Source organism: Anopheles arabiensis, chromosome 3, assembly GCF_016920715.1.
Source record: "Anopheles arabiensis isolate DONGOLA chromosome 3, AaraD3, whole genome shotgun sequence".
Taxonomy (NCBI): Eukaryota; Metazoa; Arthropoda; class Insecta; order Diptera; family Culicidae; genus Anopheles; species Anopheles arabiensis.
In genome coordinates this window covers 67,497,850-67,515,676 of record NC_053518.1, presented here as the reverse complement: position 1 = coordinate 67,515,676, position 17,827 = coordinate 67,497,850, and the positions used below count along the sequence as shown (strand labels likewise).

The window sequence follows — 17,827 nt, the reverse complement described above, 5'->3', positions numbered from 1 at the left end:
TATGGCTATAGCGTTCCTAGCAATTCGCCATAGCTGTACCAAATGTATCTGTAGGCCAAAACTCGTGGATATTTACACCAAAGGTTAATAAATAGAATAATGATAATAATAATAAATATTATAACAAAATGATGATTTTGATCCTACAGTGCTGCTCTTAGCAAAATGATAAGAGATACCAAATATCTTAACAACACATTTTCAAAAGGGTGATATTTAACAAACGGAAGTGAGCAATACGGAACTAATAAAGCACAAATGTGTTAAAATGTTCATATTTGAAATGAAAAATCTTTCCGTGGTTTTAGAATGGAAATAGAGAGTTTTAGAGCCAAAATATTGTTCGCTATAGCCATAATTGGTGCTATAGCCACATTGGTGCTATTTAACCAATTAACCTAACCAATTATCTTTGCAAGTTACTTTTAATCATTTGCTATATTTTAATCCGTCGTTTAGATTATGATGATAAGTCTCACCACTTACCCCAACATAGGTTTGAGAAAGACGAAGGTATTTATAAACTAATTTTACTGTAATAGGGTAACGAAAAAAAAAGAGCAATGGTGGCATCAGAAAACTCTCAGACGAATTGTCCGAGTCATAGACCCAAGACGACCAACATAGTTCCATCAAGGAAAAATGGGTCTTATCCATCGAATATAATGACATTCTCTTTCATCCTTTATGTAGCTCGCCAAGAACCAACTATTGCAACACGACTGCGACACGCATATGGCCAGTTCCACTAGTGCCAATGGTTGGCTCCAGGGCACTACCTTCCAAAGCAGGTGAACCTAATGTATCTGGAATTGGCCAATTACAATCATCAATGCGTGAATCCTGTTGTGGCCTCCCAGACCGTGTGTAAACCGTACATTCCTCCTAATAGATCCCGAATGTCCACTTGTACGCGCGCATGTCTCAAACCTGTGTTGACTCTTTCTTATATATTTTTTTTCTAGTTGAAATTTTCATATATAAAGAAAAAATCTTAGCATCATCATCAAAATCGTGATGACAATTACTGATAAGATTAATAATAACTAATATTGCTAATAACTAGAGAACTAATAGATACTAATAATTAGTTACTGGAACTAGTTAATAATCAAAGGTAACTGATTTCCTTTAATTTATTTTTTCATTTTTTCAATTTCTATGTCTAGATCAATGTCTCCACTCTGAATTACACATCAATGAAGGGGGCCGCAGGAATGTATTAAACTGAGGCCTAATTAAATAGTGCACAAAATAGATTTTTTTGAAAGACAATAATGACATAATGCTGATAACATCTTAGTTATAAAATAACTAGCGTATAGTAGTGAAGTCCTAGCAATGTTTTATCCCATCAAAGACGATAGTTCATAGCTTCTTTGATTCCTTAAAAGTCATAGAATAAGTTATTAACAATACGGAACATCTCGAAATTACGATTGAAATGGTCGAAATGTTGGAAAGGTCGGAATTTAGTAATGATGGCCAAAACGGCTCCGACCGGCCCCAAACAATGTCGGAGCCGGTTTTAACACAGTACACCAAAACAATACCTTTTCACTGAAGTTTCAAACGAGAAAATCCGTTGGAAAATACAGAAGGTACTTAAGTTAAGGAGCGGTCCAATGGTACAGTCGTCAACTCAAAGTCGTCTCCGTTGCAAGGGCTGACAATTCGGATGCGTGGTACTGAATAAATTCTCGAAAGCCTGTATAGGCAGGCATGTCTGCGTAGGATGTTTACGTCGTATATTAGGAGAAGAGGCCTTGAGTTTTAGTAAAATACTAAAAGTAGTATTCGATTTAATAGCTCGGTCTGTAGTTTTCGCAACCCTTCGGGCACTGAAATATATTGTAGCCTCACGATCTTTCTTTTGAGGGGTCGGACGCTCAAATCGGCCGGTAAATAGCCGAGTAAATCATAATCATATATAAGGAATTTATGAAAAAAAAAACGATATGTTTGGAACATTACTAATAAACAATACCAGCGATCGGCAAAGTACGGCTCGCGAGCCGCATGCGGCTCTTTGATATCGGTTCTTAACAGTTCATATATTTCATAGAACTTTAACACATTTTTACGCTTGGCTTAACAATTCGGCTCTTTGCGTGAATCTATACGAACATTTTTGTAGAATTTGACTCTTTCAGTCACAAAGTTCGCAGACAGTTGAACTATACAGTTGCATATCCTGAGTGCGGGTGATCTCATCGGGGCGAAGTTTAATAAGTGAGACGGGACCAACGAATGTTACACAATGTCATGCACGTCATTACTACAATCACATTGGGTGTTAGCTCCCTTACTTACTTACTTACTTAAGTAGTTAGCTCCCACACTTGCTAAAAAATAGAATCGTTTTTTAACGCTATCATACAATACCGTCTCCATTGAACCGTTAGTCTGAAGCCGGTTCCGGGCAAAACTTAGAGCCAGTTCCGGAGCCGTTGATGCGCTCCAAACACAAAAACAGCAGTGAAAAACTGTGTTGAACTGTGAACTGTTTTCAACGGATTTTTTGGTATGGTCAGAATGGTTGAAACAGTCGAAGAATGGTTTGAATGATTGTTCGGAACTGTTGGAGCGGTAGGTGGATACAACGTCATCAAAGCAAGAATTTAAAAACACAAGCATAAAATCGAATCGTCGTTTGCAAATTAATTCTGAAGATCATTGACTTGGCAGCGGTTATTGAAAAAAATATTGGACGCGAATTCCTAGGTACTATTTCATACAGTTAGTATAACAATCAAGAAACAAAATGATCACTAAAAAAGCTTAAGAATCACAATAGAATTAAGAGTCACCCTTCTTCTTTTTTACATTATTTAGAAGCAATTTAGGTTTAATGATCATCAAAACAATGGTACATTCAGATAGAAGCAAATTGAAAACTAAAACAGTTTAAAGTTAACCCAGTCTTGAAACTAGGCGCTTAAGTATTATATGATTTATTGGAAACTTTGTGTACTATTGGTAGTTTGGACAGTTTTCAGGAGCATTTCAAAATTACTTGCTTTAAAATTTTCCCTTATTATTCGCTAGAGCAGTAGCAAAATCTGATACTCTAAAGTGGGGGCTGGATAGAGCCAAATTTGAGAACTACTAAGTAGGATGATTCATCCTTTTGTAACGAACAGTATTGAAAAATTGTTTGAATGAGCAATTTATTGACGCATCCGTATCACACATGCCTACCTTAAACTAAAAGTAAGTCTTCTTTTGCCTATAGGACGCTTGGGCACACTAATAATTTAACGAAACTTCCCATTGCTTAAATATCCCAGTGAGCTACTGTTACCGTCGCAACCGTAAAAGTAGGATGAAGGCAAGGTCGCTTACGGTCGTTTGCTCACATCTTGTAGCTCCTGCTGTTGCTGTTGGTGTTGTGCCTTCTCTTCCCGCTCCTGGTACGAGCGAAGCATCTCCTTCAGCTTCTTGATCTCCTCGTCCTTGCTGCGCAGCTCCATGTCTTTGCTGCGCAGCTGAATCTCCTTGTTCTGCATCTCCATGCTCATGTAGATCAGCTCCTGCTCCTTCACGATCAGCGACCGCGTGGTACGCTGCTCCAGCAGCGTCCGCTCCTCTTCCGTCTCGTGCTGAGCACGCTGCTGCTCGTCGATCTGCGTGCGCAAACAGGCGATCTCCTCCTCCCGCAGCGACAAGCTGCGGCGCAGCTCCGAAATCACCCGATCGCGATTGATTCGAATCCGATTGACCGCTTCGACCAGATCCTGCATGCCGGGCCGTTTGGCGGGCTGCAACTGTAGCAAGCTCTTCAGCAGCGCGATAAAGTCACGATCCAAATCGGGTGGAAATATGCCGCGCCGTACTTGTTTGATCGTTTCCGCCCGCTCCATGTCGGTGGAGAACGGTACGAGCAGTTCGAGCAGTATGATGCCAAGCGAGTAGATGTCCGACTTTGGGTCGCATTGCCCGGCAAGCTGTTCCGGTGCGGCGTAGAGCGGTGTACCGAAGCCAACGCCAACGTGGGAGCTTTGCAGGGGGCAAGCTAGGCCGAAATCGCCCAGCTGGATGCACAGCTTGGAGTCGTGGTGCGAAAGGCTTACGAAAATGTTGCTCGGTTTTATGTCGTGGTGAACGATGCCGCGGGAGTGAATGTAGTTTAGCCCATTGAGCAGCTGCTGGAAGACGTCGATCACGATGTCAAGGTGCTGCACGTGCCCATCGGTTAGCGAGTCATCTTTGGAGGGTTCCGAATTGCGGCGGACTGGCGATTCTCTATCGAACAGCACACTGTCGGTGTTGGTCGTGTCGGAAATCTGTGAGCTTTGGCGACAGAACGAATTCCGCGGGATTGAGTTCACAATGCCCAGCTCGTTGTGCAAGCGGTTGTGCAAGAAATCGGAATAGAATTGGGTAAAGTTGTCGGTAGCGTTGCGCTGATCGAGCCATTCGCGCAGTGTCAAGTGGCACAGCGTCATCTGAATGTACAGTGTGGCCCACTTCAGATTAATGTGTGCCTGGGACTCTTCAATGCTGACGACACTTCTCGATGTTTCCTCAACTTCCGCTATTTGGTTTCGTGCCTCTTCGCTGCTCTCCTGCTCCTGCTGTTCCTCACCGTTGCTCCTTTCGAACAGGATGCTAAACTCGTCCGAATCGTGCTCGGGTCGGCGCAACGAGTCACTTATATCACGTGTTCCCTCTCCATCCTCATCCTCCTCCTCTTCCTCCGAAGAGCCTGATCCATCCGCTTCATCCATTGTCGACGCACTGTTAACGCTGTTCTTCCCCGGGGACATTAGCGGCTCGAGCCACGCCGCTTTGTACGGTACGATGTTGATGTGATTCAAGCTCGCCAACGTTTTCACCTCCGCCAGATGTACCAGCACGTTCTTGATCGTGGTCGATCGGATCGTAACCTTCTTCACCGCGTACACAATATCGTCCAGCTTGTTGCGAGACCGGTAAACCTTACCAAACCCTCCACCGGCAATGAACGACAGCTCCTCAAACTCCCGATAGTACCGGGACCACTCCAGCCCCGCCGGCAGTGGCCAATACTCTTGCAAATCCGGCAGCACAACGGGCAGGTCGCGCCCCCGCGCTATGCTAACGAGATGGTACAGCGCCTTCTGGTACTGGCTGCGCATCATCTCGAACTCGCCCATCGTGTACGTTTCGTCAATCAGATTGACCGCATGCAACCGGTCGCAGATGGTTTTGTAGAGAACGCGCGACCGCTCCGCATCCGGCTCGAGCAGGGCACAGAGCTGCTGCAGCAGGCTCTCCACCAGCAGGCTGACCGGCGCGGACGCTTTCGTGGCAATGCGCGTCTGCAGCGAACGCTCATTGCTGTGCAGCTCGGCAGTGGTTCGCGTCACGATGGACAGTAGATTCGTGGAGCCTGCTAGATAAACGGTACAAAATTCGTATAAGTTCGAGCATTTTCTAGAATATTCTGCAGAAATACTGAAACCTTCAGGCCGAAGGTTACCTGAGTCGAACTTTTTGATCGTTTCAATGTTGTTCCAATCGATGTCCAGATCTTCATCGTCCTCGGAATCCATCGTCAAGATGACCATATTCTTGAGGGCGGTATCGTAAACGGGAGGGGTAACTTTTTGTGTACTTTTTACTTACAAAAACACACGGCAACTTTTAGGGCAGAAACATTCACGACATTCACGCTACGGAAAAACCAAAACAAAGTCACGTCAAAACGGGACAGTGCAGGCAGGGTTCGTAGGGGTTACTTTATGTGCAGGACAGTTTGTTTGGGATTTAATATTTTATTTTTGTTATTTCCGAATTCGGTTTAATTGTCTAATACGGACGTCAAACGAGGCGTAAACTCAAAAAGTTTACGCTTGATTTGTATGGGAGAGCGTAAACTTCCTGTCAAAAGATTTCAGGGTTGTATGGCTGAAATCCAGTTTACGCCAAAGTTTACGCTTCTTGTGACGTCCGTATAAAGAAGAATTAAAATACAGTCTTTTCCCGAGTTACGCGACACTCAAGTTACGCGAATTCGAGTGGCGCGAATTTTTATTTTTGACAGTTTATTTTTCAAATCATTACAATTATCTCCATTAATTGTTAAATGAAAAAAACATGCAATTTTTCCAAAAGTTTAATATAACTAACAAGACAGAAACAAACTTATTTTCCACACGAATTACATGCAATGAGATATAAATCACATAAATAAACTAAATTCTATGAAAAATCATTACTAATTAACTATATATTGGCTGTAAAACGTGATATTCGACTTACGCCAAAAACCGAGTTACGCGAATGTCTCCGTAACGCATTATTCGCGTAACTCGGGGAAAGACTGTAAATAAAAACCCTACTAATTCGACTAAACGTCAAATCGGGGTGTTTGACAGAACTGGCTGCACGAAAATGCTCTTTGGGCGCAAGTGACAGTTCCCCATCAGCTGTCCGTGCGGGTTCAAAACAAATGCCGCGATAAGTTATCGGTTTTCTATTTACGAGTTTTTCCATTACACGGCATAAATTTCGTTAGGTTAGTACATGGTGGTTGTGGTAGTGGCGAAAAAAAAAGGTTCAAAGGTCACACCTCGCATTCTGTTTCGTGTTAATTTCAGTGTAAACAGAACCGACGCCGGGTGTGCCGCTCCGTCCGCTGCGAGAAATGTTCCGTCGATCGTTGACCGTTTCCTATTCGCCGTTCCGAAACAATTATGTCACGCTACCGGACAGCTACTACCGGATGCTTTCGAGCTATGTAAGTAACAAAAGGATACTGCCAAGTACGTATGGTTCATGCCTTTCTAAGGGTCTTACCCCCGAAAACATTCCTCAATTATTGCTAATAAACTATCTTTCATAATGGTGGTGTCCCGCGTGTGGGGGCCGTGGCCGGGGCGCTGGTATGTTGGGTTTATTTTTAGAAAAACGGGTGTCTCTGTCTGACGCATCGCATCGACACGTACTACGTGTCGTGGGCCCCGTACGGGGGTGGCGGGCTGGCCGAGAACCATATCGGCATCAACGCGCAGGTGGCCCGCTCGATGGACCTGAAGGAGGACGACGCCGTGATGGTGGCGATGATCATGGATGTGCGATCGTTGAAGCGGGTTGAGGTGAGCGCCGCGAGCGAAAAGGACTGGGAAATGTTGGTAAGTGTGGGTGTGTGTGTTGGTCGGTTGGTGTCGCCCTTCCGCGTTTAGGAATGCGACGGTTTTAAAGAGGTTTGTTTTTGGTGTTTTTTCAGCAAATCAGCAGCAGCCGCATTCAATCAATTCTGCTCGATCAAACGAGGATAGTCACGAAAGGACAGAATCTGGTTGTGTGGATCAATGACTCAATAAGCATTAAAATCAAAATAAGTAAGAAAATTGTTAAACAATTTCTCAGGAAGATGTTACTTATAATGAATTTTATTTACAGAATTCATAATTCCCACGCTGCCCTTTGGCCGGTTGGAAAACGATACCGAGCTGGTGGTGGAACCGTACAAAAAGCTTCCCGGGCTGAACAACACCCCCAAGCCGGAAATACCGAAGCTTACGCGCAGCAACACCAACCTCAACATCGCGGAACTCGTCCGGCAGCGCAACCTGGAGCGCAAAAAGTCGAGCGAGTACATCAGCGCCTTAGAGAACGGTCTGGCAGGGACCACGCTTTCCAGCACCGCCCCTTCACACGATCCCGGCATACTGTCCGCGGCGGAAAGTGTCAAAAAGCGGCCAATGTCGTGGCAGAAAACGCTCGAAGGCAATAAGGAGAATGGAATCCTTCCGGGCCTGCCACCCAAAAACTCGCTTCAACGATCCTCCACCAGTGGAAGTAATTCATCGTCCGGTTCGGTGGCCGGCATGAGCGCCCAAACGGCGGTGCGCAATTCTTCCTTCGAAAAAGACCTCGAACGCCACCTGAATCGGCTGCAGACGAGCAAATCGATGGCGAATTTTATGGCGTATGAAACACCTGCTGCTTCCCCGAAGGAGCAGGTATCGAGCCCCATCGACAGCCCGAAGCGAGAGCCGAGCAAAACGGTTCACCTCGATGGGCTGATCGAAACGCTCGGCCAGAATGTGGCGAAAGTGTACGAGTTTCGGGTGATCCGGGGCGTGTGGAACAGTCGGCGCAGTACGACGCAGCTGTGCGACATACACACAACGAAGGAGAACGTGCCCGCGACGATGGACATTAATAAACCGTTCCTGCTAACGACGAACGACAATCGGGAGTACTACGTGAACGTGCGGCTGGCGGTGGATGGTGAACGGTTCCCTAAAAATGCTTACCCGACGGTGGAAATAAACGACCGGTTGATGGAGCAGCTGGAAATAAATCACGGCGAGAAGGTAACGCTCAAACCCATTCGCAACGCGCTCAACATAGTGGATCGGATTGAGCTGCTGCCGGCGACGAAAGTAGCGCCGATCATTGAGGAGGACATTGTGGAGAAGTTTAAACAGTTTGTGCTGCACAACTCGAAGATCCATGCGTTGCTGCTGAACCAGGAGCAGCTGTTTAAGCTGCCGGAGTACTATCTTACGTTAAAGCTGCAGCCACCGGCGTTAAAGTACTGCTTGATCAACAGTACGATACTGCGGCACAGCAAGATTTGCTGTACCGGTGAGGTGAAACCGGTAGCAGGGTACTCGGATGTGGATGGGAGCAAGAAGAAACCGGCGGCGCTTAAGGACGCGGAACAGGTTGAGGAATGTAAGCTGGTGAAGATCGAAAAGATTGAACGCATCGTGGAGGAGTGTACCGATCGGCTCAAGTACGCACTTTGCTTGGATGCACGGTGTAAGGTGCCGCAGCAGTGCAATATGTTCATTGCAGGTGAGAGCAATCATGTATTTCATTTATTTTATACCGCAACACATTTACAATATTTACAATAATTTTGAGTAATTACATAAGAGAGCTGCGCAAGAGGCGCACGAGTCTTAGGAAGCAGTTACGGGACATACCGGGTTCATATAGAGAGCAAACCGAGTTAAACTCATTGCACATACGGTAGAACGGATCTAAACGACCAAAGCGTGTACGACGGTCCTCGATGACGATAAGATCGCAGGGACGAAGTGTTTTAGTTGAAGCGTATAAGTTTATTTTAGATCGAAGAATGGGAGAATTGATACGGAAGTTTAGCAGATCGACTATAAAAGCACTTTGTGCGTTACGGTGGCGTTCTTCGAGGGACTCAATTCCAAGCAGAGCACAGCGAGTCCATCGGCGCAAAGCGTGGCAGATACGCGCCAGTTGACGGGATGCGGTGGGCCACCAGATAACTGAGGCATATTCAGGCCCTGCAACAGGGTTCTTTCTTTCGCCAGTTGGTAATTAATATTTAAGTAAAAACAAGCGTTTTTAAACTGTCTCATTATTTATATTTTCTCAAGAGACGCTAAAAACCGTCACATGTCTTGGGCTTTGACGAAAGAGTGTCCTTGCATCTTTCGCTTAACCTAGATCGGGTTCCTTCAGGAATGCTCAAACCGATCAGTGGTAGACGTTGACCTCACTAAATATTGTCTGTGTCGCCCTTTTTCGGGAATCACAAAAAATAACACAGTGCCAGCGAATCGACCGTTAATATTTTAACAGGCCGGTTGGTCGCTTAGTTCTTTAGTTAGCTGTGTAAATAGGCCTACTAGCTGATTGTCTCTAGATATAACATGTTCTAAATGTTTGTCGAAATTAAGTTTTCTATCAAGAAACATTCCTAGGTCGTATACTTACTTACTTATCCGGCACTACAACCGCTTTGCGGTCTTGGCCTGCCTCAGGAGTGTCCGAAACCGCTCACGGTCTCGCGCCTTCGTCTGCCAGTCCGTTATCCCGGCCTTAATGGCGGACGCCTCCACGCCATCTTGCCACCTCAATTTGGGCCTACCACGCCTCCTCTGTCCTTGTGGACGGCCTAAAAAGACTTTACGGGCTGGGTCGTCCGTTTCCATGCGTATAACATGGCCAGCCCACCGGAGCCTGGCGAGCTTTATACGCTGTATGACAGTGAGGTCGCCGTACATCTCGTATAGCTCGTCATTATAGCGGCTCCTCCATTGTCCTTCCACACATACGGGGCCAATTATCCTTCTGAGCATCTTCCTCTCGAACGCGGCTAAGAGGGTTTCGTCAGATTTGTCGTGTCCATGTCTCAGAGGCGTATGTGAGTACTGGTACTATATAGGTACTATATAGTCCCAGCTTCGTCCGTCGCGACAGGTTCTTTGAGGTGAACTGATTTTTCAGGCTGTAGAATGATCGGTTGGCAATCAACATCCTTGCGCGCAACTCAGCTTCCATGCTGTTGTCGTTGCTGACCTTTGACCCAAGATAGGTGAATTGTGGGACGACTTCAAAAGTGCGTTCACCTATCTGCACGTCACGCATACGAATCTAATTCTGATTATTTGTTGGTGGGCCCGCTGATGTTGCCACCATCAGTTTGGTCTTTGCCTCATTTATCTGCAATCCGAGGCTCTCTGCCGCCTGCTCGATCCCTTGGTAGGCTTCTGCTAGATAGGAGAGCCGCAGACCAATGATGTCTATATCATTAGCGTATGCCAGGATCTGGGTTGACTTATAGAAGATGGTTCCCGTAGTCTCCACCCTCGAGTCACGGATGGCCCTCTCTAGCGCCAGGTTGAATAAGAGACAAGCAAGCCCGTCCCGCTGGCGCAGACAAAAGCAAAAGGTCCTGAGAGTTTTCCATCCACCCTCACCTGGCATGTGACGTTGGTCATAGTCATTCTAACTAGCCTTATCAGTTTGGCCGGGATTCCAAATGAGCTCATAGCGTCGTACAGTTTTACCCTGGCTATGCTATCATATGCGGCTTTAAAGTCTATGAAGAGATGGTATGTGTCATGTCTGTATTCAGCTATCTTCTCCAAGATCTGCCGCATGGTGAAGATCTGATCAGTGGTTGATTTTCCGTTTCGGAATCCTCTTTGATAGTTTCCTACTATCTCTTCGACGTAGATGATGCCGAGATCCCAATCACAAGGCATCGATTCGCTATCCCACACCTCAGTAACAATTTGATGAATCTCGCTTTCTAGTCGTGCACCTCCATTCTTGACCAGTTCGGCTGCAATTCCGTCGGTTCCGGGTGCCTTGTTATTTTTCAGCCGACGGACCTCCTAGGTCGTATACACAGTCTTTACGCTCCAAAATACATCCGCTCGAAACAGGGTTTAAACAGGGTGAACAGCTGAATATGATAGTGGTACATTTTTCGACGCTGAGCTCGAGGCAGTTACTTGTGCACCACACGCAGAAAGGGTCCAAAATGCTTTGTAGGCCTGCTCGGTCGCTAGAAGTTTGAACTTGGAGTAACAGTTAAGTGTCATCAGCATACATCAGGTGACAATTGGGAAGGAAGTGCGAGTCAAAGGTTGTTCATATATAAAATGAAGAGCAGTGATCCGTGGTTGCTTCCCTGGGGCATTCCTGAGCTGACGAGAGGAATATATGTCTATCCTTACAGAGTAAGTGCGATCACCAAGATAGGATAGCAAACATGCCATAGTCGAGCTGGGGAGCTCCAATATATCCTATTTTATGAGCAGGATTGAGTGCGGGATTGAATCAAATGCCGCTTTGATGTATGTGTAGATTGCATCGACTTGCATACGGGCATCTAACGCGGTGTGGTACTGGTTACTGGTGCGGATCTTTTGGGTGTGAAAGCGTGTTGTGCTGGACTTATATAATTCGAAACACTAGCTAGGAGCGGTTCGTAGACGAGCAACTCGAAGACTTTAGCTCAGACGCAGAGGGAAGTGATTCCACGATAGTTGGAGGCAGCAGTTTTATCGCCTTTTTTGTGGATGGGTACCAGCCATGAGACTTTTCAAGACGCGGGAAATACTCCTGTACGAAGCGAGGCGTCGAAGATTTTGCACAATGAACGGATTAGCATCTTTTTAAAAATGGACGCAACAATGCCTGTAATAGCGTCCTTAATCGAGTTTTCATTTAAAACCAGAAAGCATTAGTTGATGGCACAAACTGGTGTGCAGTTCTGATTAAATCAGGATCGGTGACATCACGGTGGAATGTGTCTTGGAATCGCCTAGCGAATAATTCACAAATTTCCGGAGCAGTATTTCCATTCACACCATTGTATATGATTACGCTGGGGAAGGATGATGATTTGCGTTTGGAATTAACAAAGGTCTACAATGCTCGTGGGCGGTAGCGAAAAATTCGAAAGTAGTTCCCCTGTAATTAATTGCTTTCTTGCTTTAATTATTAATTATTAATTCTATTCCCCTTTTTTCTTATAGGATCGTCACAGAGTGGAAGGAAAACGGTGTGCGACAACATACTGAAACGACTGGCGGAAGTGCCGTTCTACTGTTTCTCGACCACGTTCGACTGTGCCAAGCACAAGGGCCGCAAACCGGACTCGATACAGAAGGATCTGCGGCATGCTCTCTATCTCTGCATGTTCCACAGTCCCGCGGTGCTGTTTATGGACGGATTGGACGTGCTAGCCCACCAGCCGGGCGATCAGAACACACCCGATGCTGAATATCACAATAAGTAAGGTCATCGCCGATCTTTAATGTTGGTCGAATTCGTTTTTAAAATCCTCATTTTTCTCTCCCCAACAGAGTGTCGGACATGATTCGCAAGCAGATCGAAGAGTTTACCGGCAACAATCCGATCGCGGTCATCGCGTCGATCAGCAGCTCTTCCAACCTGAACCGCCGGTTGCACTCGTCCCGCGGCTACCATCTCTTCCAGCAGCACGTCAAGCTGCCGAACCTGGACAAGGCGGATCGGGAAGCGGCCCTGAAAAGCCTGTTCGTCCAGCGGCAGTGCAAGCTGGACCGGCGCATCGATTGGAAGCGGCTCGCGAATCAAACGGAAGGGTACGCCATCGGCAGCCTGGTGCAGCTCGTCGATCGGGCCGTGTTTTACGCGTACAAGCAGGACGGCAAGTTCCCGTTCGTGACGGAGGCGATGGTGTCGGAGGCGCTGGACGTCACCAATCGGTACTGTTTGGTGGGTATCGAGAACCACAAACAGCAGGCGACCGACGAGCTGGAGGAGGAGGACGATGAGGTGCCGGGCGATAAAGTGCCGGGCCTGGATGGTGCGATCGAGGTGTTCCAGGAGGTGCTGATGTGGCCGACCCGCTTTCCGAAGATTTTTGAAGCATCGCCGCTCCGGAATCAGGCCGGCATACTGCTGTTTGGGCCGCCCGGAACGGGTAAAACGTATCTTGGTATGTGCTTTAGAATTGGTTTCGATGTAGAAAATGGATTGATTTTATAAAGTCATCTTCTTTCAGTATCGAAATTGGCCAAAACGTGGAATCTGCGCATGATTTCGGTGAAGGGTCCCGAGCTGCTGGCGAAGTACATCGGTCAGAGTGAGGAAAATGTGCGCAATCTGTTCGATCGGGCACGCAATGCCAAACCTTGTGTGCTGTTTTTCGACGAGTTTGACAGCTTGGCGCCGCGCCGTGGCCACGATTCGACCGGTGTGACCGATCGGGTCGTGAATCAGCTGCTAACGGAGCTGGACGGTGTGGAGGGGCTGCAGGGCGTGACTGTGATAGGGGCGACCTCGCGGCCCGAGCTGCTCGATCCGGCTCTGTTGCGCTCCGGGCGTATCGATCGTTTGGTGGAATGCACTCTGCCGGGTGTGGTAAGTGCAGGTGGTCATAAAAGGATTGTCACCCAAATTGGTGACGTATTTTTTTGCTTTTTCCTTTGCAAAGACTGCACGGTTGGAGATTTTTAGCAATCACAGCAAATCGCTGACGCTCGACAAGGACGTTGATTTGCGCGAGTTTGCAGTAAAGTCGGAATACTACACCGGAGCGGACATTAGAAGCATTTTAACGACGGCAAACATGCTGGCGGTGCAGGAGTGTCTTAGCAATGATCCAGAGGTAAGTAAAGTCCAAACGATTACGTGATTTTACGTGATTTTCTTACCAAATAGGAGGATAGTACTCTAAAAAATACGATGTTAAAAAGGACAGAAATTTGGAAACTGTTGTAAATCATGCAAATCCAATAATTTACGTAAGAACTCGCTCTAGGCATCGGAAGGTTTCCTATTGATTATTATGTGTCATTGAAACTAAATCTCTCTCTTTATCGACGCCAGCAATCGTTAGCCGGTTTTGTTCCGCGTTTTATTCGCTGAATGATAATTACCGACACCCGAAGCAGCGCCCCTTTTTAATAGCAAGAATGCACCAAACCCCGTTCGTACAGTTGATGCCACGTCTACTTATCTAAAACCACATCCCAACTAAACGGGCAAGGCGGCTCTCTCGTGAGCGAGAATGGAATCATGAAACTGAGTAGCGTTTAATTACAGGATTTTAATTATTCGCTAACGTCTTTGGAACGACTTTTGCGATGCACGGGCGATGCCTTCTTTTCGTTGACTTTGTGTGTGTGTTTGTCAGGCCACGTCCACGTCGGATCAGTAAAATCAGCTGGTGCGGTAAGGAAGGCTTAATTACTTTCCATCCATTCCGGTGGCGGGCGGAACGCAACGTTCGTGGCAAAACTTTCGCAACGCGAACGCGTAGATAAGCGCTTTTTCCGCGTTTCCCGTGTCGCGAGCTAAGTGATATTAGCTCTGGATGTCGCGTCCGTACCGTTGTGCGCGGCTCCTAATATCCTGTGACAAAGTGAACTTGGTGTAAACGGATCATTCTGTCCCGAGCGTTTCTGGTGGGGCGTAATGTGTTGGAGCTCGCAGGTGAAGTTGTTTGTGTTGAGGAGATTGTTCTCGAGTTCATTCTTTCCCAGCGTGTTCAGCGGTGTGACACACCGTGTTTTGGGGAAGGGGTTTATGATATCCCCTGCTGCTGGTGGTCTTTTCTTGGTACAGCTGCACTTTCACTGTTGCGCGGTGTAAAGCCGATGATGTGCTGCCGATTATGTAAATGCATATGTGAAGATAGCGGTAGCGTGGCAGCCGGGCGATAGAAATAAAGACAGTGCTTAGCTGCTGGTTCGTACGTACGTTCGTTTTTTAGCAGTTTAATATTTCTCAACGATTATTATGATGAGCGTTGCCGTCGTCTTCGTCGTTGGTGATGCTTACGATGTTGGGTTGTGAGGCGTTGATGAAAATGTTCCACTCCGACAACATACACACTCTCCCTGTGTGTGAAAGATCATAAGAATAGGACCCTGATCGTCTGCCGGTGGTCCTAATGATTTTGTTTTCTCGTCATTTTTGTTGTTGTAGAAAGTGCCTGAGCAGATAACGGTGAGCCAGCGCCATCTAGCCGAAGCGTTTAGTAGCACGAGACCGTCACTCTCGCCGCGGGACATTGCCAAGTACAGGGAAACGTAAGTGCCGTTCACCGCTCATAAGCCATCGCGCGCTAAGGCATCTTACCTACTAAATCGGACCATTTTGTTCCACCCTTTTTTGTTGTTTCCACAGCTACGCACGATTCACTAACAAAGAGCCACCGTCGCGGGATTTTGTTGCTAAACGTGCTACATTAGCATAACGAGTGAACGGGAGAGAAAAAGCGATAATCCTTAGTTTTACTATCACGTAAGTACGGTTTTGGTTTGTGGTGGGCGATGGTACGAACGTTCTTAATTTTTGAGGGATTGTGCCCGAGTTTTTGCGTTATGTCTTACAGACACCGGAGAGCATTTTGGTTGTTGTTTTTTTATAAAGAGATTTTTCTTTTTTGTAAACAAAAAATAAAATAGTTGGCATTTTGTAAAAACTCAATGAGCAATGCGCAGTACCTTCGGGAATGAATATTGAGAAATTTGTTGAAAGTTTTTTTAAGAGCACAATTCAAAAAGCACAATCAATTCAATTTGCAGTAGGACGTTGCTTTTGTTGAAATATTTCATGCAACTGGATGAATAATAATCTTATTAGACTACCAGTACACTTTTTTTTACATATTAACATATTATGTTATGAAGATTCTTATTGTTTCAATTGATGTAAAAGATAGTTTTACTTATTTATTCCTAAACTCAAGAATTTAGACGTATTTAATTGCTGAACATGTTTTCCCAAAGAGCCGTGATACCCGAGAGCTTTAAAAAGACTGTTAAGTAAGTAGTTAAAGCGGCATTGTTATGATATTTATTTAACATCTAATTATTATACATTCTGTTCTTAATATTAATCTTGTAATATTGATGAGTGTTTTTAATTTGAAAGACTCCGAAAAAACTATTTTATTTGTATTTAAATTTAGAGCTATATATAAGTAACATTTCTTTGTGTTTAAATATTTCACACTGTTAATTAATTAGTACTATCAGCTGCATATGAATACATTTTACACACTGGGAATAATGAAATAAGTTACAATTTTGAAACAAGTTAAATGAAAAGTTTTAAAATTTCCGTTTAATTATTGTAATGACGTATGACGTAAATGTGTATGATGAAATATTTGACCAAATTTATTATTATTGTCATAAACAACAGTATTTTATCGTAAAATCATGCTTTAGTACTCCCATTTTGGTTTCAAAAATGGAGTGGTAAACGATTATAGTTTAAATTTTGCAAAAACCAAACATCCCTTCTTCCATTGTGAAAAAAAACTCCCAAAATCGAACCAACGTCCATTCCGCGAAATGAGCATTAATCATATTATCCTTGCACCGAATCCGGGCGCCTACGATCAGCAGTACCCAACGGTACTGTATCATAGCATTGCCAAAGTCCATCAGATGCCGGCAAATATGATAGCTAAATGGTGGACAAATTGCTTTTGACACTGCCATTGGGCGAGCGTTGAAATGCTTTCAGTTCGTACAGCTGTCCTCTCTCCCTCGAGGGGCGCCCATGAGTGCCCATGTGGCGATAATGGACGGATGGGGAGCATTGATGGGGTAACTTCGGTGGTTCCCTTTTTTGTTACCGGTTGTTGTGGGGCTGGACCGACTAAACGACAAGCCGGCATCATAGTAAAATGGTGGAAAATTGGAAAAAATCACTCAAACATAACGACGAACCACTCGAATGCAAAAATACCCTGCGGAATAGACAAAAGCGCTCATGTTGAAAATAAACGCCATCCCGCGAACAAGGACGGCGGTTGTGAATGTTTTTCTCTGGCGCTCCCCGTTTTTTTTATAACGCATGGTGCCCCTTTCTAATCCCTGAAGCGAATGTTTGTATCTTTTTTATTTCCTCTCTATCCCTCTCTCTTTTTCTCTCTCTCTCTCTATTGCTCTGTCTGTTTCCTTTGCAATCGTTTTATTTTGCTAGTTGATGTTTGATGCATGATAACTGATGTCGCAAACACGCGGGACGATCCAATGTGCCGGCGAACTCCGGCGAGTGAGAGAAGCGCTGGGGCGGGATGGAAAAATTGTTTGGAACAATTTCAATTTTCACACCTTTATGACACTTTCCACCACCTCTCTATGCCTAGCGGGTAAAGGCAAGCAGTGCTATGGTGCCATTTTCAATGTGATTACAGTTGTTATTTGTCGTTCTTCTGGTTTGGTTTGTTTCATACCGCGACCGGTCAATGGCGGGTGTTACTACTGCAAGTAACACAGTGTTTGCATGTATATGCTGTCTCTTTACTGTGCTGATTCGATTCAGCACAAACCGTGTTTATGTAGGGAAGCGGAGAAAACTCATTTTCATTTACGGTACGGTTCGTTAGGCTTTACGCCGTTTGAATTCTCGCGCATATCTGCTATATTGTTGTTGTTTTGTGCCCTATTAGAGCGATGCGAGAAAAAAAGGTCGACTGCAAAATAATTTGCTTTATGATTGGTACATAAAAATGGCATATGGTGAAATAATAACAATTATAGTATCATAAGGACTATTTTTGAAATTATTTGTTTTGTAAAGATGATTTTCAACAATATAT

General features: G+C 45.3%; 2 protein-coding genes across 3 annotated transcripts; one reads left to right on the top strand and one right to left on the bottom strand.

The window, feature by feature from the left end:
- Positions 1 to 2,906: 2,906 nt before the first annotated feature.
- Positions 2,907 to 5,668, bottom strand: LOC120903090 (eukaryotic translation initiation factor 2-alpha kinase 1-like). 2 transcript variants are annotated; one of them, XM_040312307.1, is made up of 2 exons: positions 5,465 to 5,668; positions 2,907 to 5,377 (listed from the first exon to the last, which is right to left on the bottom strand). In XM_040312307.1, exons 1-2 carry the CDS (start codon positions 5,550 to 5,552, stop codon positions 3,342 to 3,344), a joined length of 2,124 nt encoding a protein of 707 aa, XP_040168241.1. In that variant the 5' UTR covers positions 5,553 to 5,668; the 3' UTR covers positions 2,907 to 3,341. The 2 variants fall into 2 exon arrangements, with proteins under 2 accessions (XP_040168241.1, XP_040168242.1); XM_040312308.1 differs by having other exon boundaries at positions 2,907 to 5,374.
- Positions 5,669 to 6,401: 733 nt separating this feature from the next.
- Positions 6,402 to 15,699, top strand: LOC120903004 (peroxisome biogenesis factor 1). Its single transcript, XM_040312165.1, has 11 exons — positions 6,402 to 6,502; positions 6,585 to 6,724; positions 6,891 to 7,118; positions 7,214 to 7,328; positions 7,390 to 8,796; positions 12,255 to 12,513; positions 12,585 to 13,201; positions 13,268 to 13,626; positions 13,700 to 13,873; positions 15,196 to 15,299; positions 15,397 to 15,699. The coding sequence occupies exons 2-11, from the start codon at positions 6,632 to 6,634 to the stop codon at positions 15,464 to 15,466; spliced, it is 3,426 nt and encodes a 1,141-aa protein (XP_040168099.1). The 5' UTR covers positions 6,402 to 6,502; positions 6,585 to 6,631; the 3' UTR covers positions 15,467 to 15,699.
- The last annotated feature ends 2,128 nt before the right edge of the window (positions 15,700 to 17,827 follow it).